Raw genomic sequence first — 24,395 nt, 5'->3', positions numbered from 1 at the left:
CAGTAGGTCTGGGGAGAAGGGAACAGAAAGAGCTGATGAAACACCACAAGCAGGGAGCCCCCCACGTGCAGAGTGCAAAGACCAAGTTGTAAATAGTGAGTTTAAATAAAGAAGTGTTGTACCATATGCAACTGTGTTGGCTCATCTGTGTGTCAGAACACCCAACACCACAGTAACCATGTGTAATCCTGGGATAGCATATTTTAGGAAGGAGTGCAAAGTACAGATTTACCATGTTGCCAAGGGTTAGATTAGCAGGAGCAATTACATAAATTAGGCCTGTATTCGGTGCGATATAGGAGGTTCAAGGGGTAAGTTGATTGAGACTTAGTGGGGGCAGACTGGATTCGTCGGCCAGAGTCCCAGGCTAATGCTGCGGGAACGTGGGTTCAAATTCCACCATAGCCGCTGGTGGAATTTAGATTCAATCCTTTAATAAATCTGGAATACAAAGCTAGTCTCAGTGATGGGGATCATGAAACTATCATTGATTGTCGTCAAAATCCATCTGGCCCACTAATGTCCGTTAGGGAAGGGAATCTGCTGGCCTGGCCTACAGGTGACTTCAGACCCACTGCAGCGTGAGTGACTCGTTAACTGTTCTCGCCGAGCGAGCCACTCAGACCGGGGGTAATTGGGAATGGGTATCAAATGCCAGCAATGCGCACATCCCATGAAATAATTTAAAACATTTTGAAAAGAATTGATATACATATAGAAATATTTTCTGCAAAGGATACAGAGAGGATTCTAGGACAAGAGACATAAGCTGAAAATCAGAGTCACGCCATTTAGAAGAGAAGTTAGGGTGGTAGAAGTGTGGAATTCTCACCCATAAAACACGCTGGGTGCTAGCTCAAATTATGAATTTCAGAACATTACAGGGTTCTGCCTGTTAAAATGGTTAAAAGGAATGGATATGGAGCCAAGACTGGTGAAGATGCAGCCATGATATTGAGTAGCAGGGCATGCTTGGGGGCTGCTCCAATGTTCTTTACATTTCTGATCTGTTTGAACGCCCCTGTGATTTGCCCCTTCTTGTTATAGAATAATAGAACGGTTACAGCCTAGGAGGCCTTTTCCACATCATATTCATGCCTGTTCTCTCAAGTAGGGGTATAGGGGCTGTTTAGCACAGGGCTAAATCGCTGGCTTTGAAAGCAGACCAAGGCAGGCCAGCAGCACGGTTCAATTCCCGTAACAGCCTCCCCGAACAGGTGCCGGAATGTGGCGACTAGGGGCTTTTCACAGTAACTTCATTTGAAGCCTACTTGTGACAATAAGCGATTTTCATTTCATTCAAGTGCGACTTATCTAGTTCCACTCCCCTGTTGTTTCCCTTTAGCCTGCAATTTGTTGCTGTTAATTATCCAATTTCCTTTTGAAGGCCTCAGTGGAATCTGCCTCCCCCACACTCTCGATGGGTCAAATGACCTACTTCTATTTATGATCTTATGAAGCAGATGACAACTATTTAAGAGGATTGGCAAACAATGCAATGGCAAAATTTATGCTGCAAATGGTTAGGATATGAAACTCATAGAATCCGTATAGTGCCAAAGGAGGCCCATTGAGTCTGCACCAACCCAATGAAAGAGCACCCTACGTAGGCCCACCTCCTTACCCTATCCCCATCCCCCATCAGACAAAAAGGGGCAATTTAGCATGGCCACTTCACTTAACCTGCACATCTTCAGACTGTAGGAGGAACAGGAGCATCCGGAGGAAAGCCTCACAGACACGGGGAGAACATACAAACTCCGCAGTCACTCAAGGCCGGAATTGAAACCAGGTCCCTGGTGCTGTGAGGCAGCAGTGCTAACCACTCAGTACTGCGGAGTGTGATGGGGCTTCATTATCTGAAGAGAAAAAGGGCCGCAAGTCTCACGGGAAAAGGCAGTGGAGTGGGACTCGGAGAGCTGCATTTCCAGTGAGCCAGCAGTCACCATTCTATATTTCTTCAATTCACTCCTCGGCAATGCATTGCAGATCCAATTCATGCACTGCACCACATTCACCCCCTCGTGTTGCCTGGGTGATTTTAACTTTCCACCTGTTTGACAGATAGTGTTAAGGTCTTGGGAGTCTTGATTTGTGGAATTGTGAATGTTACAGCACATAAGGAAGCCATTTTGCCCTTTGCATCTGCTGGCTCTCTGCAAGAGCAACTCACCTAGTCCCACTCTCCAAAACTTACCCCCCCCCCCCCCCCCCCCAAAATCCTGCAAATATCATCCATACAAATAATTCTCCAATTCCCTTTGGAAAGCCACATTGAATCTGTTATGGGAGATAAATTACAGGAGAGCAAACCTGGGAGTTTCCTTGGCAATACGTAGATTGAACCCCAGGAAAGAATAATTAAATTCAGAAGAAGGTGCAAAAAGATGATTAAGCAATTCAATAACTGAGTTTAAATACTGGGAGGTCACAAGCAGAGTGCACCTTCCAGGAAATCTAGCACTGAGCAGTGGCTTCATGACTGGACCTGCTAAGCGCGGGGCATGGCGGGAGTTGTAGTTTCTGTTTCCGGTTCCGCCCACTCGGGCCGGAAGCATCTATTGCCGATGAGAACTACATCACCCGGCGTGCACAGCGGTCCACCAATAGAGCGGCGCCACCACGTCACGTGAGGTTCCAGAAATACCATCAGCCAGGCGCAACCAAACTCGGCGGCGGAAGAAGCTGCTGTGATTGACGGGGCTGCGGTCCAATAGGCGAGCGGTGCTCCGCCGCTGGCGGAGCGAGGGCCAATGAGCCGAGGCGGGGATGGGGGCGGAGCGGGGCGAGCAGCAGCAGGTTAGGGTGAGGGGCAGAGTGATGCGCAGCTCTGGAAGATGGTGAGTGAGTGAGGGAGACGCCGAGAGCGGGAAGCGGCCCGGCCTGGCCCGAGGCTGGGTGTGAGGGAGCCGCTCAGCGGCACAGCAGCAGGGGCTTGAGGCAGAGCCTGCTGGAGGAGCGGGGCTGAGGGTCCAGGGCGAGGCCGGGGAGGGGATGGAGGGAGTGAGTGTGGGGGAGGGGCAGTGGGGGAGGGGGAGAGAGAGAATCTGAGAGAAAAGCTGAGGTTTGGGAGCAGATCAACACTGGGAAGAATATCACCGATTAGGAAAGGTTCACAACTGTTCAAATGTGGGGAATAAGTAGGTTGGGAGTGTAATAGAATAAAGTACACATCCCACAGTACTGTACCCCAGTGTTATACAGTGACAGACCTGTCCCCACCAGTACTGTACCCCAGTGTTATACAGTGACAGACCCATCCCCACCAGTACTGTACCCCAGTGTTATACAGTGACAGACCCCTCCCCACCAGTACTGTACCCCAGTGTTATACAGTGACAGACCTGTCCCCACCAGTACTGTACCCCAGTGTTATACAGTGACAGACCTGTCCCCACCAGTACTGTACCCCAGTGTTATACAGTGACAGACCCCTCCCCACCAGTACTGTATCCCCAGTGTTATACAGTGACAGATCCATCCCCACCAGTACTGTACCCCAGTGTTATACAGTGACAGACCCCTCCCCACCAGTACTGTACCCCAGTGTTATACAGTGACAGATCCATCCCCACCAGTACTGTACCCCAGTGTTATACAGCGACAGACCCGTCCCCACCAGTACTGTACCCCAGTGTTATACAGTGACAGACCCATCCCCACCAGTACTGTACCCCAGTGTTATACACTGACAGACCTGTCCCCACCAGTACTGTACCCCAGTGTTATACAGTGACAGACCCATCCCCACCAGTACTGTATCCCAGTGTTATACAGTGACAGACCCGTCCCCACCAGTACTGTACCCCAGTGTTATACACTGACAGACCTGTCCCCACCAGTACTGTACCCCAGTGTTATACAGTGACAGACCCATCCCCACCAGTACTGTATCCCAGTGTTATACAGTGACAGATCCATCCCCACCAGTGCTGTACCCCAGTGTTATACAGTGACAGACCCATCCCCACCAGTGCTGTACCCCAGTGTTATACAGTGACAGATCCATCCCCACCAGTGCTGTACCCCAGTGTTATACAGTGACAGATCCATCCCCACCAGTGCTGTACCCCAGTGTTATACAGTGACAGATCCATCCCCACCAGTGCTGTACCCCAGTGTTATACAGTGACAGATCCATCCCCACCAGTACTGTACCCCAGTGTTATACAGTGACAGACCCGTCCCCACCAGTACTGTACCCCAGTGTTATACAGTGACAGACCCATCCCCACCAGTACTGTACCCCAGTGTTATACAGTGACAGACCCAACCTCACCAGTACTGTACCCCAGTGTTATACAGTGACAGACCTGCCCCCACCAGTACTGTACCCCAGTGTTATACAGTGACAGACCCATCCCCACCAGTACTGTACCCCAGTGTTATACAGTGACAGACCCACCCTCACCAGTACTGTACCCCAGTGTTATACAGTGACAGACCCGTCCCCACCAGTACTGTACCCCAGTGTTATACAGTGACAGACCCACCCTCACCAGTACTGTACCCCAGTGTTATACAGTGACAGACCTGTCCCCACCAGTACTGTACCCAGTGTTATACAGTGACAGGCCTGTCCCTACCAGTACTGTACCCCAGTGTTATACAGTGACAGACCCGTCCCCACCAGTACTGTACCCCAGTGTTATACAGTGACAGATCCATCCCCACCAGTACTGTACCCCAGTGTTATACAGTGACAGACATGTCCCCACCAATACTGTACCCCAGTGTTATACAGTGACAGACCCGTCCCCACCAGTACTGTACCCCAGTGTTATACAGTGACAGACCCGTCCCCACCAGTACTGTACCCCAGTGTTATACAGTGACAGACCCATCCCCACCAGTACTGTACCCAGTGTTATACAGTGACAGACCCGTCCCCACCAGTACTGTACCCCAGTGTTATACAGTGACAGATCCATCCCCACCAGTACTGTATCCCAGTGTTATACAGTAACAGATCCATCCCCACCAGTACTGTACCCCAGTCTTATACAGTGACAGACCCATCCCCACCAGTACTGTACCCCAGTGTTATACAGTGACAGACCCGTCCCCATCAGTACTGTACCCCAGTGTTGTACAGTGACAGACCCATCCCCACCAGTACTGTACCCAGTGTTATACAGTGACAGACCCGTCCCCACCAGTACTGTACCCCAGTGTTATACAGTGACAGACCTGTACCCCAGTGTTATACAGTGACAGACCCATCCCCACCAGTACTGTGCCCAGTGTTATACAGTGACAGACCCATCCCCACCAGTACTGTACCCCAGTGTTATACAGTGACAGATCCGTCCCACCAGTACTGTACCCCAGTGTTATACAGTGACAGATCCATCCCCACCAGTACTGTACCCCAGTCTTATACAGTGACAGACCCATCCCCACCAGTACTGTATCCCAGTGTTATACAGTGCCAGACCCGTCCCCACCAGTACTGTACCCCAGTGTTGTACAGTGACAGACCCATCCCCACCAGTACTGTACCCAGTGTTATACAGTGACAGACCCGTCCCCACCAGTACTGTACCCCAGTGTTATACAGTGACAGACCCATCCCCACCAGTACTGTACCCCAGTGTTGTACAGTGACAGACCCAGCCCCACCAGTACCGTACCCCAGTGTTATACACTGACAGACCCATCCCCACCAGTACTGTACCCCAGTTATACAGTGACAGACCCATCCCCACCAGTACTGTACCCCAGTGTTATACAGTGACAGACCTGTCCCCACCAGTACTGCACCCCAGTTATACAGTGACAGACCCATACCCACCAGTACTGTACCCCATTGTTACACAGTGACAGACCCATCCCCACCAGTACTGTACCCCAGTGTTATACAGTGACAGACCCATCCCCACCAGTACTGTACCCTAGTGTTATACAGTGACAGACCTGTCCCCACCAGTACTCACCCCAGTTATACAGTGACAGACCCATCCCCACCAGTACTGTACCCTGGTGTTATACAGTGACAGACCCATCCCCACCAGTACTGTACCCCAGTGTTATACAGTGACAGACCCATCCCCACCAGTACTGTACCCCAGTGTTGTACAGTGACAGACCCGTCCCCACCAGTACTGTACCCCAGTGTTATACAGTGACAGACCCGTCCCCACCAGTACTGTACCCCAGTGTTATACAGTGACAGACCCATCCCCACCAGTACTGTACCCTGGTGTTACAAAGTCACAGACCCGTCCCCACCAGTACTGTACCCCAGTATAATACAGTGACAGACCCATCCCCACCAGTACTGTACCCCAGTGTTATACAGTGACAGACCCGTCCCCACCAGTACTGTGCCCCAGTGTTATACAGTGACAGACCCGTCCCCACCAGTACTGTACCCCAGTGTTATACAGTGACAGAACCATCCCCACTAGTACTCTACCCCAGTGTTATACAGTTACAGACCCATCCCCACCAGTACTGTACCCCAGTGTTACGCAGTGACAGACCCATCCCCACCAGTACTGTACCCCAGTGTTATACAGTGACAGACCTGTCCCCACCAGTACTGTACCCCAGTGTTATACAGTGACAGACCCGTCCCCACCAGTACTGTACCCCAGTGTTATACAGTGACAGACCGGTCCCCCACCAGTACTGTAACCCAGTGTTATACAGTGACAGACCCGTCCCCACCAGTGCTGTACCCCAGTGTTATACAGTAACAGACCTGTCCCCACCAGTACTGTACCCCAGTGTTATACAGTGACAGACCCGTCCCCACCAGTGCTGTACCCCAGTGTTATACAGTGACAGACCCGTCCCCAACAGTACTGTACCACAGTGTTATACAGTGACAGACCCGTCCCCACCTGTACTGTAACCCAGTGTTATACAGGGACAGTCCCAACCAGTACTGTACCCATGTGTTATACAGTGACAGACCTGTCCCCACCAGCACTGTACCCCAGTGCGACACAGTGACAGACGCCTCCCGACCAACACTGTACCCCATTCTACAGTGACCGATCTGACTCCAGCAGTACTGTACTCCAGTGTTATACAGTGTCAGACCTGTACCCCAGTGCTGTGCAGTGACAGACCCATCACCACCAATACTGTGCCCCACTGTTATAGTGACAGACCTGTCCCTACAAGTACTGTACCCCAGTGTTATACAGTGATAGATGCCTCCCGCCCAATACTGTACCCCATTCTACAGTGACCGACCTGACTCCAGCAGTACTGTACTCTCGTGTTATACAGTGTCAGACCTGTCCCCACTGGTACTGTACCCCAGTGTTGTACAGTGATGGACCCGGCCCCACCAATACTGTAACCCAGTGTTATACAGTAACAGACCCATCCCCACCAGTACTGTCCTCTCGGTTTTATACAGTGACAGAACTGTCACCAGCAGCACTGTAGCCCAGTGTTTCACAGTGACGGACGTGTGCCACCAGCATTCTACCCCAGTGTTATACAGAGGTACCGGTCCCCACCATTACTATGCCCAAGTGCTATGCAGTGACCGACCTGTCTCCACCAGTGCTACCCCAGTGTTATACAGTGACAGGCCTGTCCCCACCACTACTCTACCCTCATGTTATACATTGACAGACATGCCCCTCCTGTGCTGTGCCCCAGAGGTATACAGTAACAGACCCAAACCCAGCAGTCTTGTACCCCAGAGTTTTACAGTGACCGATCCGGTAACACCAGTACTGTACCCCAGTGATATAGAGTGGCAGGCAGTCCCAACCAGTATGTTCTCCAGTGTTATATCGTGACAGGCCTGTCCCCCACCAGTACTGTACCCCTGTGTTATACAGTGACAGACCTGCCCCCACCAGTACTGTACCCCTGTGTTATACAGAGACAGACCCATCCCCACCTGCACTGTACCCCAGTATTATACAGTGACAGACCTGCCCCCACCAGTACAGTACCCCAGTGTTATACAGGGACAGTCCCAACCCAACCAGTACTGTACCCCATTGTTATACAGTGACCTTCCTGACTCCAGCAGTACTGTACCCTGGTGTTATACAGTGACAGACCGGTCCCCACCAGTACTGTACCCCAGTGTTATACAGTGACAGACCCGTCCCCACCAGTACTGTACCCCAGTGTTATACAGTGTCAGACCCATCCCCAGCAGTACTGTACCCCAGTGCTATACAGTGTCAGACCTGTCCCCACTGGTACTGTACTCCAGTGTTATACAGTGACTGACCTGTCCCCACCAGTACTGTACCCCAGTGTTATCCAGTGACAGAGCTGTCCCCACCAGTACTGTACTCGTGTTATACAGTGACAGACCTGTCCCCACCAGTACACTACCCCAGTGTTATACAGTGACAGGCCCGTCCCCACCAGTACTGTACCCCAGTGTTATACAGTGACAGGCCCGTCCCCACTAGTACTGTACCCCAGTGTTATACAGTGACAAAGCCGTCTCCACCAGTACTGTCCCCCAGTGTTATACAGTGACAGACCCATCCCCACCAGTACTGTACCCCAGTGTTATACAGTGACAGAGCTGTCCCCACCAGTACTGTACCCCAGTGTTATACAGTGACAGGCTCATACCCACCAGTACTGTACCACTGTTACACTGTGGCAGACCTGTCCCCACCAGTACTGTACCCCAGTGTTATACAGCGACAAACCTGTACCCCAGCGCATTGTCCCTGTGTTCATGGAGTTGTTAAAATTTTCTATTGCTGGATTGATTGTGGTTTTTGGCCTTTGTTGGCATGAGCAATGTTTTATGTAAATATGCTGGCGATCTCTGGGCCTACCTGTTGGTTCAGTGCTGTTCGCACAGCAAATCCTTTGCACTACGACAGCTGATGGTTGTTTTCCACTGTAGGAATCCCCTTTCAGGTTATGTGCTTGTATTCAGGATTTGGTGCCCACTTGTGTCTGCAGAAGTGCGTACCAAGACAGGGTTTGATACCACTCTTGCCCATGGGAAGCTATGCTCAAGGGGAGCTCACACCTCAGTTTTTTCTTTTAAAGACAGCTCCGAATCCCTTAACCTGCGAACCACTTTGAACATGCATGACTTGCTGCTGGCTGAATTAGTTGAAATCTACTTTTGTCTTGTGGATTTGAGGATCCTGTTATGTAGTTCTCTTCAATTCTGTTTGTGGAACATGTCCTATGTTTTCTTCATGTATGGAACGATCTGTCTGGACTGTACGCAGAACAATACGTTTCATTGTACCTTGGTACACATGGCAATAAATCAAACTCTATTCAATTCTCCCAAAAAATGGATACTTGCTGACCTTACAACATTGGGATATTTCTTCATTGACTTTTCTCCAAGGCTTCACATCAAATTTGAATATTTGAGGGCTGGTCAGGTTTTCTTTGGTTGTTTCTGTTTGTCAAATGTGGTCTGAACATGTGTTTTTGGAGCTTTTCATAATCACTCTGTTGCAAACCAGATGCTTCCTCCCGAAAACCCCTGCAATCTATGTAAAGTCATTGAGAGCTCTGGCGCTATATAGACAACGGCTTTATTGAACTGTAATATCTTGTCCATCCAGGAATTGACTGAGATGCAGAACATTCCAAACTAAATTGAACCTCTCAACAGATAGCTGTGACGGGATGAGTGAGAGGCAACCAATGACCTCCCGCTACTTTAATCTCTGGTCGAAACATTCTCCTATCTCCTTTCCTCGGGTAATCTTGACTCTGTGCCTTTGTGCGTGTGTCCCCCCCCCCCCCCTGCAGATTTGTGACTGCCCCTTCTGGAGTTTCCACTTTCTGTCAACTTGAGTCTAACCCCAACTTCCAGGTTGTCATTGACTTCAGTGTGCTCCCCTACTCTTCTGCCCCCCTCCCCCCCAGTCCCCTGCGTACCCCACCCGACGATGGACACTACTCTCTGATAAGCCGAAGCACAAGAACATAAGATAAAGGAGTAAGTCATTCTGCCTTTCGAGCCAGCTTTGTATGATAAGATCATGGATATATTCTAATTCTCCGAATCTCAGTGCTGAATGGTCCATCCTTCATCCTAAAACGGTGACTGCTAGTTTTAGTCTCCCCACCAGGGGAAAGAGTCTCCCAGCATCTACCCTGTCAAGCCTCATGGGAATTTTGTTTAAATGAGATGACCTCATTCTGCGTAACTCCAGAGAGTACAGGTCTCGTCTACTCGCATTGCTCCTCATAGGTCAATTGCCTCATTGCCAGGAATCAGTCTAGTGAACATCTGTTGCACTCCCTCTGGGTCAAGTATATCCTTCCTTGGGTAAAGAAACCAAAACTGTGCATTTTACTGCAGATGTGATTTCATCAAGGCTCTGTATGAATCATCAGAAAACCATAGAATTCCCACAGTGCAGGGGGAGACCATTTGGCCTATTGAGTTTGCACCGACCCTCCAGAAGAGCACCAACCTAGGCCCACTCCTCCATCCCATCTCTGTAACCCCACCTAACCGGCACATCTTTGGACACTAAAGAGGACGTTTTATGGCCAAACCAGCTAACCTGCTCATCTTTGGACAGTGGGAGAAAACCGGAGGAAACCCACGCAGACACAGGAGAACTTGCAAATTTCACACACACAGTCGCCCAAGGTCGGAATTGAACCCAGGTCCCTGGTGCTGTGAGGCAGCAGTGCTAACCACTGTGCCACCCTTCCTACACTTTAGTCCCACTGCAATAAATGCTAACATATAATTTACAGGGACAGTGAACTTGTGCCTCTCTGCTCCATTTTTGTTCAGGTGAGAGCCCTGAGATAATGCTGGTGCCTGCTGCACCCGATCCTCCTCTTACACCACTTCCCAACCTCCCTGTCTGACAGAGGAACAGCCATTTCCCCGGCTCTTCGTGACAAAGACTGTCACTGGCTTGGTGGGACTGTATTGCAGTGTGGCTGCTGCGCCCTCATTCTTTCAGTACTTCTCTCCCAGATAATGAATGCTGTGTGTGGAAGCCAGTGGCACAAATTGCAGTTCTGTTGCATGGTTTGAAGTGGGGAAAGTGCCACCAATCTTAAACTGCTCTGCTCTTCTCTGTCAGTTTGATTGGCAGAGGCAGTGATGATTCCCATTGCCTGTCTGACTGGAGGTGGATAGCTTTGCCTTCCATCCTTGGGTTACCCAGAGATGAGAAGCACTGAGTAACTTCCCAGTGAAACACAGACCCCTTACTTGTATGTGTCTGATTACAGGCGGACTTCTTGAAAGGATTGCCGGTCTATAACGAAAGCAACTTTAGCCGATTTCATGCAGATTCCGTTTGTAAAGCTTCGGTGAGTACTTACCAAAGGCTGAGATTAATCAGCAACATATTGTAACGAGTGTCAGCACAAGTACGTAATGATAAACCTAGCTCAGTTAGGTAGAGGGGTGCCGTGCACCACATTTAAGATAAGTAATATAATACAGCATACGAAAGTGAACGTATATTAGAACGGGAAAGTTTGCTCAGTAATGTTTGTGCCCTTCTCTCCTGAAATCACACCTTTTGCTGGAGAGATTCTGTGGACCACCAGCTGCCCTCTTCACCTCCATTCTAAAAACCATTCAGATACCTGTAGTGTGTTAGCGTTTATTAACAGGGGCTTGAGTTTAAGAGCCGTGGGGTTATGCTGCAACTGTACAGGACCCTGGTGAGACCACATTTGGAGTATTGTGTGCAGTTCTGGTCACCTCATTTTAGGAAGGATGTGGAAGCATTGGAAAGAGTGCAAAGGAGATTTACCAGGATGCTGCCTGGTTTGCAGGATAGGTCTTATGGGAAAGGTTGAGGGAGCTCGGGCTTTTCTCATTGGAGCGAAGGAGGATGAGAGGCGACTTAATAGAGGTTTATAAGATAATGATGGGGATAGATAAGAGTGGATGTTCAGAGACTATTTCCTGGGGTGGATGTAGCTGTTACAAGGGGGCATAACTATAAGGTTCGTGGGAGATATAGGAGGGATATCCGAGGTAGGTTCTTTACTCCGAGAGTGGTGAGAGTGTGGAATGGACTGCCTGCTGTGATAGTGGAGTCTTTAGGACACTTTAGGAACTTTCAAGCGGTTATTGGATAGGCACATGGAGCACACCAGAATGACAGGGAGTGGGCTAGCTTGATCTTGGTTTCGGACAAAGCTCGGCACAACATCGAGGGCCGAAGGGCCTGTTCTGTGCTGTACTGTTCTATGTTCTATATGGGGAGTATAGTAATCTCTTGTCATCCTCACCTGGGGCATTCACACAACTCCATGCTACCAGGAGTTAAATCCCTTCTCCCAAACCTGGGGGTAGAGAACGTAATTGTTCGGATAGCATAAGGCTGTGGCACATAAAGGTTCAACGTGGAACTGAGTACAGTACCGCCCACACAATGATATAAGAGAGCATGACATCTGCACCTGGGGGTCAGTGTAGTAATGGACAGTGCCGTGTGTGGAAGCAAGCATGGAGACAGCTCCTAGCTTGGACTTTGCTGTACCTGTACAGTTAATAAGTACTTACTGCTGAACTACCTAAGACTACGAGTACCTGAATAACGTACCGAATTACGCTCAACACCTTACAACAGTTACTCTCCTGTCAAGCTAGACTGGGGAATCAGTAAAAGGATGTCTTTAAATTGAACAACAATCTGAATAAATAACTCTTCAGATTTCACAAATATTTACATCCTGTTCGCAAACATCCTGAGGGAGAAAGGAATCCACGCAGGTTAGGTTTGAGCCTGTTTCCCAATGCACTCCTCCAGTCCAGCAACCATGCCCTGCCAATGCTTTTGATTCTATTTGCTTTTCTCCTCTTGTCCATCTGGGTGGAACCCAGTGTCTGGGCACAGTGAAGGTATGTTTTGGCAACCTGGATGCAAGGCTTGCTCAATGACCCACGTAATCAGCTGCCAGAAACTGTCCTAATCGTGCACAGTAATGACAGATACTCAGCCCTTGCCTCTGAAAAGGCAGTGCGAGCTTGAGTGGCTTTTGTTCTGTGCGTCTTTCATCTACTCCCCTCTCCCCGCCTCTCTCCAACCCCCCCCCCCCCCCCCCCCCCCCCCCCGGCCCCCAACCCAAGGACAGCAAAAATTTGGTTAAAAAGATTTGTTTTACAGCGCGCCATTAGGGAGGAGAGAGATGGCGGGGTTAAGCAAGAGAATTCTAAAGTTTTGGGTGCAGACAGTTGAAGGGACGTCCACCAATGGTGAAGCGATTGAAATCCGAGGTGTTTGAAGAGGCAGGAGTTAGAGGAGCGCATGGACCTCAGAGGATTTAGGGATAGAGGAGATTAGTGATAGAAGGGCAAGGCTGAGGAGGGATTTGTAAATGGAAATTTGAAGTTGGAAGCTTTGGAGGATGGTCAGTGAAAATAAGGGTGATGATTGAGTGGAACGTGCTGCGTATTGGGATGGGGGCAGCAGTGTCACGGATGAACTGAGGTTAATGGAGGGTCGGAGCCTGGCTGGGAGAGCATTGGGATAGTCAAACCTCTAGGTGACAAAGCCATAGATTAGGATTTCTGCAGGAGATGAACTGAAATGGACAATAGTACAGAGGTTGAAAGAGGTGCTGTTGGCAATTAGGTGGACATGGGATTGGGCTCACCGGTCAGGATCAGCTAGAACCTGTCGACAACCACGTTTTTTGTGGGATAGCAATTGAGAGTAGATGCATCTGTCAGAAATTCAATAAATAATGACAATGGCGTTCAGGGTTAGACAGTGGAGTTGAGGCAACAATCTGGTCGCCCATGAACTAATCTAATGGCGGAGTGGGCTCAAGGGGCCGAATGGCCCCTCCTAATTTGTATGTTGATATGTATGATCGTAGCCACATTTTGTACTTGGGGGTACATATTAACGGTTGAAATGGCAGTGGATGCTGTATCCAAAGACAGAAGTTTGAATTTTGTGATGGAGTATGATGCAATGGGTGATCTCAATTGATTTCCCGGAAGTAATTAACCATGGAATATGAGAGCTGCTGAACTTTAAAATCTTGTATGTTTCCACTGCATGTTTAATGTGCAATTTTTTTTGTAGAATAGAAGGCCATCTGTGTACCTCCCAACGCGAGAATACCCATCGGAACAGAGTAAGTGCTTGAAGAGGCTTAACTGGTCTTTTGTAACCAAAGTTGGCTTTCAGGAATGAAGGGGCACAGAATGAATGAATGGATTTGATTTGTGCCTGTGATGCCCCCACACGGTGATGAGACACCCACGTGTGGTCTAACCTCTGGGTCAAAGCTATGTGCATCTCTGCTTGATGAGAGTGTAGCTCCTTTCCCTTCCAAAGCTCTGACTCAGTCTTAACCTCATGGAGGCACCGACTACATAAAACCATAGAAAATGTACAGCACAGAAGGAGGCCATTCGGCCCATCTTGTGCATGCTAGCCCAGAGGAAATCTAGGTACCCTTTCTAATCCCACCTTCCTGCACCCAGCCAATAGCCTTGTAGCATACTGCACTTAAAGTGCAGATCCAGGTACTTTTAAAAAGAGTTTAGGGTCCATCACCAACTCGGGCAGCGAATTCCAGACTCCCACTACCCTCTGCGTAAAAAAAATGTTCTTCCTCATCTTAAACCTATGTCCCTTGGTTATAGAATTCTCTGCAAATGGAAACAATTTTATCCTGTCCACTCATTTCTCTTCCCCTCATAATTTTGTACACCTCAATCAAGTCACCCCTCAGCCTTCTTTGTGCCAAAGAAAGTAACCCCAACCTATCCAATCTCTCCTCGTAGCTACACTTTTCTAGTCCTGGCAACATTCTTGTAAACCTCCTCTGCACTCTCTCCAGAGCAATTGCACCCTTCCTGTAATGTGATGTCCAGCACTGCACACAATATTCCAATTGTGGCCTCACCAGTGTTTTATACAATTCCAACATTATATCCCTGCTTTTATAGTCGAGACCTCTGCCAATGAAGGAGAGCATTCCAGATGCATTCTTTACAACCTTGTCTACTTGAACTGCTGTCGTTAGGGACCTGTGTACTTGTACGCCAAGATCTCTCACTTCATCTACCCCTCTTAGTATGTTCTCATTTATTGTGTACTTCCTGCAACTGTTTGATCTCCCTAAATGTATGACCCCACAGTTCTCTGTATTAAAATCCATCTGCCACTTTACTGCCCACTCCTCTAACCCATTTATATTGTTTTGGAGATTATAGCTATTCTCAACACTACCTACTACTCGCCCATTCTTTATGTCGTCTGAAACTTTCCCAATCCTGTTCCCCACGTTCACGTCCAAATTGTTAATATGTAACACAGATAGTAAGCATCCCAATAATGAGCCCTGTGAAACATCATTTGAAACAACTTTCCATTCACAAGGGCAGCCATTGACCATTACCCTCTGTTTCCTGTTACCAAGCCAACTTTTTATCCAGTTTTCCACATTACCCTGTACCCATGGGCTTTTACTTTTTTGACCAATCTGCCAAGCGGGACCTTGTCAAACGCCTTGCTAAAATCTAGGTACACAACATCCACTGCACTACCTTCATCAACCCTTCTTGTCACTTCCTCAAAGAATTCAATCAAATTTGTGATGCAAGATCTTTTAACAAATCCATGCTGACTATCCCTGACTAGTCCATACCTTTCTAAGTGCCAATTAATCATAGCTCTCAGGATTGAATCTACTAATTTGCCCACTACTGACATAAGACTAACTGGCCTATAATTGTTTGACATTTCCTTCGAGCCCATTTTAAACAATGGAGTTTGCATTTCTCCAGTCCTCAAGTACCTCCCCAGTATCTAGTGAGGATGGAAACTCATCCTCCGAGTATCTGCTATCTCCTGCCTGATCTCTTAGCAACTTTGGGTACAATCCATCTGGCCCTGGTGACTTATCAACTTTCAGGGATTTCCAACCCTTCGAGTACTTCCTCTCTTGCTGCGATTATCCCATCCAATATCTTACAGTATTCCTCCTGGACTGCATCATCCCTTTCCTTTGTAAACACGGAGACAAAGTATTAATTTAAAACCCTTCCCACACCAATCACCGTGTGTCCTCTTCATTGTCAGTGACTCACCAGTGGGTTTGACAATGGGCCCATGCTCATCCTAGGTGTGGTCTTTGGCCCAAACTCACTTCATGAGTTGCAGCCGCACAGCCAAAAATCTTCACCCCAGCAGTCTCGCCTGGACTTGAACCTGGATTCAGAGCTGAAAACTCTATAAAACCCACAGAAATACCTTGTTTTATTTTGTGCAGTTATCACTCCAGATTTTATTGCATTCAACAGTTTATAGCAACTTGACCACTAAGTATCTTCCCTTTTCACTTTACGCAGTCATTGTGACAGAAAAGACCAATATATTGCTTCGATATCTCCATCAGCAATGGGACAAAAAGGTGAGCTGCTGATAGCTGTTGGTTATGGTTGGGAAGTTTGTTTGTAATGATGGGTGAAGAGGTGTGCATTACTTATGCCGGCTTTGGTTGAATGGAAGCCCAGTAAGTGTGGTTGGAAATTTCCTGTATGATCAGTTGTCACATGAAGGCTGAGGCACATGGGGAAATGCTTCATGTGAACTGGTGTTCCCATTGTGCAGGGGTTGGAGGAGCTTCCGATATGCCACAGCAGGGGATATTTCCTCCGGATTGGGACAAGTGGACGAGGGGCATTTCCTGTGCATTGGGAGATGCTGGGGAAAGCCAGGAATTTAATTGAAGATCTCGCAAATGGTTTATCTTCATATGAGATTTTAAATTGAGAGAGTTGCCTGGTTGTGCGACTCTGGGAGGCAATGCGGCTGGTCTTGACAAGACAATGAGGGGTCTATTTCCAGGGAATGGTCACTGGGTTGTGTAACAATTCTGGCTGATTTACCTCCCCCCATCTCCGGTAAGCCCAGGGAGAGTGACTGGAGCAATATCCAATTATAGTTCCAGCCCCACCCACAGAGAGTAGCTAATTTAGCACAGAATCAATACAGAGGCTGCAATCATCCTCTGAGCTGTGATCTTTCTTTGCAGAACGCAGCGAAGAAAAGGGACCAAGAGCAAGTGGACGTTGAAGGCGAGAGTTCGGCCCCACCATGCAAAATTGCCCGCACAGACAGCCAGGACATGATCGAAGACACTTAATCCTCTGTTCACAAGACGCAAGTGCTTCCCTTCTCATCATGTAATGTCTTACAGTCTCTCCACTGTGCAGCCCTTCATTTGTATATCATAGGAGCACCTTTATTTATTTACATGTAATTTATGGTCTGGGTGAGGGAGGGAGGGAGAGGGAAGTGGACCCAACAAAGGCCCTCTGCGGTGTCCAGTTACGATCAACAATTGACCGGGCTGCCCAAGGTTTTTACAGAAGTTCCAGAGGCAAAGACTTGAGTGGGTGTAGCGCAGAGTCTGTGGTTATAAAGAGTATGTAATAGTGTAGGAGTCGGAGCCTCACAGTGTGAAATGCAGTGGTCCTGAAGTGCATGTCTAACTCACCTGTACTGTCCACCGTGTCTACACTCATACCTTATTATTTCTAATTGTCTATCACTACCATTAACCATATGCTCCTTGCACGTTTGATCCAGGTCAATTTACTATGAAGCACAGCTCACCCTTCAGAAACTGTCAGATTTGTCTGTGTAAAAGAGTCAATTTGCAAGAGCTATTTAAATGACTCTTGCCCTCGCCCTAAACTAATAACCTCTCATTTGCGGAACTGCATTTTATTGTTCTACCGTGGTCTCACTCTCCCCTTTCCTGTCTCACTCACCCGTTCCTGGTAAGAGAGGTGGGAAATGATTGAACTGACCAACCCAAGACCAGACTTTGTCTCATAGAGGACATGGCAAGATTTGTACAACAGAGCCTTGGTGGGTGTACCTGGCAGAGTATTGCTGGGAGTGAGTCATTCACACCACGAGTGACTTAAACTGTTGGCATTGGAACTGTGTGCTGACCTCGTTGGACATTTGGTTTTATGATCAGTTCCTTTTTAATTTTAAGGGAAGCCGTATTGTATGGGTTTGTGTTTTTTTTAAAAATAGATAATTTGAAGTTCAAAGAGTTAACATGGCAAGTGCTGGAAAGTCGCTAATTTGAATCCTTGGGATCTGGAGGAACTTGGTGCAAGGGGACCTCAGAACCGGTGACATCCAAGCCCTCAAATCCTGATGTTTGTGTTCTACGCTCTTTTGATAATGTTTATTTGTCCACTGTTTTAATGCAGGCATTGACGTTTTAATGCCAGGCACGGAGTGACAGTGTGTGGCCTAACAACTGTGTTGTCGTTCCGCTGTTAATCTCACACTGTAACTCCTATCTCTGATGGAGAGTATGTTTTCTCAGCTTTATTTTTTGATTAAGCTTGCATATTGGCAGAGAAAAGTTAATCTCCTTTGTGTTACATCACTATGGAAACTTGACTTCAAAGAGCAGTATCAGCTTAATTGAATTGCCTTTACACAAGAAATGTATTTCTGTTTTTTTTAAAAGATGAGACCATAGTATGATCGGCGTGAATGGAGTGGGTGTGGGAATGGATTGAGAATAGAGCAGGAAGAGAGGAAAACTGCTCTTGCTGCTGGTCTGCAGAGCATCAGCAGCAACGTTAGCCTGATACATTATGTCTATGCACTTATTGCTGACTGTCCCTTGTTGAAAGAGAAAATTCGGGTTGGATGAGCAATTGCCTTCAGTTCTGACTGTGCCAGCCCTTCAAACCCACGCAGTATCAAACTCTACTGAGATGGTGCATTGTTGGGGCGGCTGGGGTCTGCTCTGTGCTGTGTCTCCATCTCTGCCTGACTTTCAATCCATCTTTGGCATTGAGACCTCTGTTGCCATTGCAAATGGATCAATACGTTACCTGGGGAGTGGTGGGGGAAGGGGGGGGCTGGGCTGCCCTTTAACTGTCCCTCTCATTGGTAACCTAGTGGCTGTGAACACTTACAAGGCAGAAATTCACCCGTTTCTCAATAATCAAAAATAATGCAAATCAAGTGACTAATCGCCAGGGAAAGTCGGCAGTGAAATGTTGCCTAAAGGGAAAGTGTCTAGTTCATTTCTTCCATTCTTCCCGCTCCTGTGATGGTCTCTTGTGTGTCTCCAAATTTTGACTTCAGAAGGAACCATGATGTAGTTTCTTTTGGGTTGTGGGTGATGAATGAATTGAGAGCTACTGCCTCCTGTGTGAGCTTGATCTCCAGTCTAAATAAAGAGGCGGTGCTTTTCAGTGTTCAAGATTTAACACCCCCGCACCTTGTGAGGATCAGGGTTAGTTAAGGGCTTTTCTTTCAGTCTCATGGGGTTAGTGTAATACCATGACCTCAGGCTATGAAGGACAGTAGATCTTGGCACCCTCTGTACATAGCCTTGATTTGGGGGTGAGTAAGGTGATAAGTGCTTTGATTCATTAGCAGATGAAGTTATGCCAAACCCTTGCTGCTAAAATCATGCAAACTGTACTGATAACTGCAACTGTTTACAAATTCCAAACGTGGCTCCCCTTGTTCTCTAATAGATGCACAGGGGCCCTGACCCACTGTAATCTCCCCCAGTCTCCCTAGACCTCCATTGAGATCCTTTCCTGAGCATTCGACTATAGAATATTGGTGAAGATGCAAAGCGTGTGGACTGGAAACCTGATCAAATCTGCCGACTGTCTCACTCCAGTCATAGTCGACCTTGAAGGGAAAAGGCAGCATGTGGTGTGAGGCATCACGTGGGTGTGATCTTAGTTGCCATTGCCTCTGCTGTGGGCTCTTGAAAGTTTTTGATGTAAATCATTGGCCGTATGCAATTAATAAATCAATGAATTTATTCTCCGGTCGTAACCATTTCCCCAACATTGTCACAGTGAGCGTGCTTCAGATATACCTCGTTGGCTGTAGAGTGTGCTGAAGTCATAAGGAACACTATAGTACAGTAAATCCTTTCTAAATGAATGCTTTAGAAGGCTGGCTGCTGGTACAGTCACTCTGGATGTTTTTCCTTTGTGTCTTGATACCTGCTTCATCCAGTGCAAAACAGAAGGGAGAATATCCTAGCCACTTCCTCTTGATCAGGTCTGGTGCTGCAGTTACCAGATATGCTGAAGATCACACTGTTCTGTCCCAATGTGGGAAAGGCTGAAAACTTACATGCACCATTTGAATTCTTGCTTTTGTACCTTCTTTCGATCCCAGACCATTTCAAGTTGCTGAAGCAGAATCTTGCGACAGTGAAGTTCACATGCAAGTGTGATGTTAGATGTGAACTTTGTGAACACGTTCTGCCCCACTAAGTCATCGAACCAAGCACAACCTGACAGGGATGGGGGATATACAGTGGATTGCAGCAATCCTGAATTGTTGAGCAGGGTGGTGGGGAGCCCTGCAGGTTTCCTGCTCCTTGCCCAAGTGCAGCGAGCCGTGCTGGACAATATACGTGTCTCTTGTTTAGAAAGAGACCAGGTTTGAGCTGCATCAATCCTATCTCAACCTCCTGTCAAATCTGGCTCCACTTGGTGAGGTATTAGTGGGCTCACGAGACTATGCCCCTCTCTGTTTGTCGGGGGAGTTAGGCAAAATAATTGGTGTCTATTTGTTTGCAGTGGGTGGAGCGGGGTATGGGTGGAAGGTAGAGTAAAACCCTGATCCCAATGCTCCCTGTCCCTCTTGGTAGTGAATTTCAATAATTCTGCAAACTGCACGTGATGCTCCGAGGCTGAAAATTGTGCATGAACCATGGGTTCGTGTTTGTGTTAGTCATACCCCCCCCCCCCCCCCCCCCCAGTTTCCTCTCTCCTCCAGCTCCCATCCTTCCTCTCACTTCCCTTGAAACCTGGCAGTAGTTACATTCCTACTAGACCACAACTCTAGCTGTTTCTCACTGTTGTTACACAGGAAGCCACCCCCTCTGATCCTTTGATAATTGACGGATAAAGGTATGCTCCCTCAGGCTTGAAGAATGTGTTTGAACTCCCTACGGTTGAATCCAGATGCCAGTATCATGACCTTTGGTCATTGTTATGTTCTGATTGCTCCTTTAAAAAAATCTTGTTGTCATCCCAGCACCCCACAAGTACTATGACACTGGTGTGAATATAGGCTCACAGTTTCTAACAGTTGCACAATGGAGTCCCCTGAAGGTGCTGCAATTGTTGTTGCAAAGATAGTTCCAGTGTTCACCGAGCCGGCCCTTGTCACACAGCATTGTCAATCACTGGTACCAGATCATTGTTCAAAGTCTCTCTTCCATTCTCACTTCCCTCAACCACCTTTAACTTTGCCTTGCATGAACTCCGTGAGCTGCTACCAATCAATAGCTGGCTTTTATTGGATTTTTAAAAAATAAATAAAACGTCACAGAAAACTTGTAATAAAGGTGTTTATAAATGTGAAGAATGTATATTTTCTTTTTTTTGTAATACTGGGCCCAGACCAGTGTGATTACTGTGCTGATCAAATCCAGTAGTGGGTTTCAGATGGGGTATTTAGTCTTGACAGCAACCTGCAAATGGGGAAAGACACAATATTCCCAGAGTTTAACACTGCAAGACCTGTATTGGGTGGAATTCTGCTGTTTCCCCCTTGCACCTTCCCCACAACCAGTCCCTGCACCCCATGTACCTTGAAGGCATGACTCCTGCTTGGGGGATAGGTGGTCCTATATCTAACCTTTGGGTGTTTGACACGGGGCGAATCATGGTTGATTCCAATCCTGCTCTTGCCCCATGTCCCACTCGCCACTTTGCTGCGCCCCCCCCCGAGTGCATGATTATTATGATTCACATTACTGTAGCACTCCGACTCAAAACTAGAAAGCCCCAGGCAGATTGGAGTGATTAGGATAGGGTCTGGTGGAGAAGGATCTAAAGTGTCATTTGGCTATTTGAGTACATGGATCCCTGGGCAAAATGGGGTAGAGGGGGCTGGGGTGGATGGTGGTTTGTTCTGAGTTATTAAGTTAATAGTTGGACCCTGGTTACTGATACTGTGGGTATTGGCACCCTGTGATTGTTGCAGTATTCTCCAACCTGTCTGCATAATAGGGTTACAATCTGGGATCACCGGACTTGAGAGTTCCCGGAAATGCTTCCCACGGTAAATTTGTTCCTTGCTGTGCAATTTCTGATTTATTCTTTGTATTTTTCCAGTTCCAGTATACTGATCAATGCTTTCTTCCCTTGAGTAACTGACATGGCCCTTTGGACATTGCAGTAAGTGATCTTTAGCGATGTGTCAGTGTTTATCAGGAGTGGGTATCTCACTGGGAGCGACTAGCAGGATCTTACCAGGCACACGCAGGGCTGATTGGATCGTGAGCAGGAAGCGAGGCTGATATTCCCCCCCCCCCCCCTCTCTCTTAACCCATGTCAAAAGCACAGGGCAGTTCTAGGTGCTCCTTTCACTGCCGTTTGCTGTTAACTCTACAAAAGGCTAGGGCTACAGCCCAGATCCTGTCCTGACCTGTGTGGCTCAATACCACCTTATGTTAGTTGGGCAGGGAGGGGGTGTGTTACTATGAAGGTGCTCCTTATTCTAACTCGCACAGAGTCCCATTTCCCCATCACCCTCTGTGCATTTTGATCTCCACTGGCCCTCGGTACACCAATGTTTCTCTGTGAAATTGAACAGTGAATGGAATAAGACACAGGCTTGGTGAGATCACAGTCAGTAATTACCTTGATCTGGTGTATGCTGCTCTCTGAATTTGTACAAATTTTTTTGAGCTTTCTATTGTGGATTTAGCAAACAAAAGCTGATGTAACTTCTAGAAGCAAATTAAAATATTTTGACAAATACCATCACCTGCTGTTTATATTTGTTTTAATGTTAAGTTCATTTACTCGATATTAAATAGTTAATGGTAGGGCAGCACGGTGGTGCAGTGGGTTAACCCTGCTGCCTCACGGCGCCGAGGTCCCGGGTTCGATCCCGGCTGTGGGTCACTGTCGCTGTGGAGTTTACACATTCTCCCCATGTTTGCGTGGGTTTCGCCCCCACAACCGAAAGATACCGGGGCAGCACGGTAGCCTTGTGGATAGCACAATTGCTTCACAGCTCCAGGGTCCCAGGTTCGATTCCGGCTTGGGTCACTGTCTGTGCGGAGTCTGCACATCCTCCCCGTGTGTGCGTGGGTTTCCTCCGGGTGCTCCAGTTTCCTCCCACAGTCCAAAGATGTGTGGGTTAGGTGGATTGGCCGTGCAACAATTACCCCTTATGGTGCGGTTGCAGGTATAGGACTGGTGATTGGGCCTAGAGAGTGTCGTCGTTCAAAGGGTCGATGCAGACTCGATGGTCCGAATGGCTCCTGCACTGTAGGGATTCTATGAAATTCCACCACAGTCTCACCCCATCCCTATCTCTAACCTCCCTAGACTTACAACCCTCCGAGATCTCTGCGCTCCTTCGATTCTGGCCTCATGTACAATCCTCGATTTGGCTTGATGGCTGTGTCTTCAGCTGCCTGGGCCTCAAGCTCTGAAACTCTGTTTCGTACCTTTAAGAAGCTCTTTAAAATCGCTCACTTTGACCAAACGTTTGGTCATCTGTAAAGTGCCTTGTGACAATTTTCAAATGTTATTTAAAAAAATAAAATTTAGATTACCCAATTCATTTTTTCCAATCAAGGGGCAATTTATCAAGGCCATTTCACCTACCCTGCACATCTTTGGGTTGTGGGGGTGAAACCCACGCAAACACGGGGAGGATGTGCAAACTCCACACGGACAGTGACCCGGGGCCGGGATCAAACCTGGGTCCTCGGCGCCGTGAGGCAGCAGGGCTAACCCACTGCGCCATCGTGCTGCCTGACTTTTTTCCAATGTTAATGGTGCTATATAAATGAACGTTTTTGTGGTGAGGGATAGAAAGGACTCGCTTTTTTTGGTGTATACTTTTATTGTTCTCTTTTATGCAGCATTACAAAAATATGACAAAATAAATTAAATAAATTAACCTTTTTGCATGGAAAGGAAGCTAGTTAAAAAAAAACCTTTGTACATCAGTAAAACGGAAGATGCAGTGCATGAGGAGACTTAGATTGCTGGTACTTTGTTTCTGAGCAAATGAGCCACAAACGTGCGTTATTAACGTTGCATCATCTGACAGCTCACTCTGCTTGTAAACCAGAGTTGTGAAATCCCACCTTTGAAACGGAACTGTTGAAATCCCAGTTCTAAAACAGCAGAACACAATTGTCTCTCCAAGTTGTTCCTGTTAAACAGTCCCACAGATCTGATTTTTAGATGCAAACCTTTGATCGCAATGCCAGAACTCTCAACTTGTCTTTGCCAGCAGCCCCGTAGTTTTCTCGGAGTGGTGTTTTAATTCGGAGTGAAAGATTGGGCTGATGATTACTGAGATCCAAGTACTAGCAGAGGGTAGGTTAATAATACCAGCAGGAAATATAGAACGTTTCAAGAATACCCACGCTGAAATAAGCCTTTACATTAAAATTATTTTCTTTCTGATGAGACT

The 24,395-nt window shown here is 47.7% G+C and overlaps 1 protein-coding gene across 1 annotated transcript; it reads left to right on the top strand.

The window, feature by feature from the left end:
* Positions 1-2,780: 2,780 nt before the first annotated feature.
* Positions 2,781-22,723, top strand: dda1 (DET1 and DDB1 associated 1). Its single transcript, XM_072482347.1, has 5 exons — positions 2,781-2,840; positions 11,179-11,259; positions 14,001-14,052; positions 16,277-16,338; positions 16,963-22,723. The coding sequence occupies exons 1-5, from the start codon at positions 2,838-2,840 to the stop codon at positions 17,071-17,073; spliced, it is 309 nt and encodes a 102-aa protein (XP_072338448.1). The 5' UTR covers positions 2,781-2,837; the 3' UTR covers positions 17,074-22,723.
* Positions 22,724-24,395: the final 1,672 nt, after the last annotated feature.

This window comes from Scyliorhinus torazame, chromosome 18 (genome assembly GCF_047496885.1).
Source record: "Scyliorhinus torazame isolate Kashiwa2021f chromosome 18, sScyTor2.1, whole genome shotgun sequence".
NCBI classification, from domain to species: Eukaryota; Metazoa; Chordata; class Chondrichthyes; order Carcharhiniformes; family Scyliorhinidae; genus Scyliorhinus; species Scyliorhinus torazame.
This window is presented reverse-complemented; position numbering and strand designations above follow the sequence as displayed.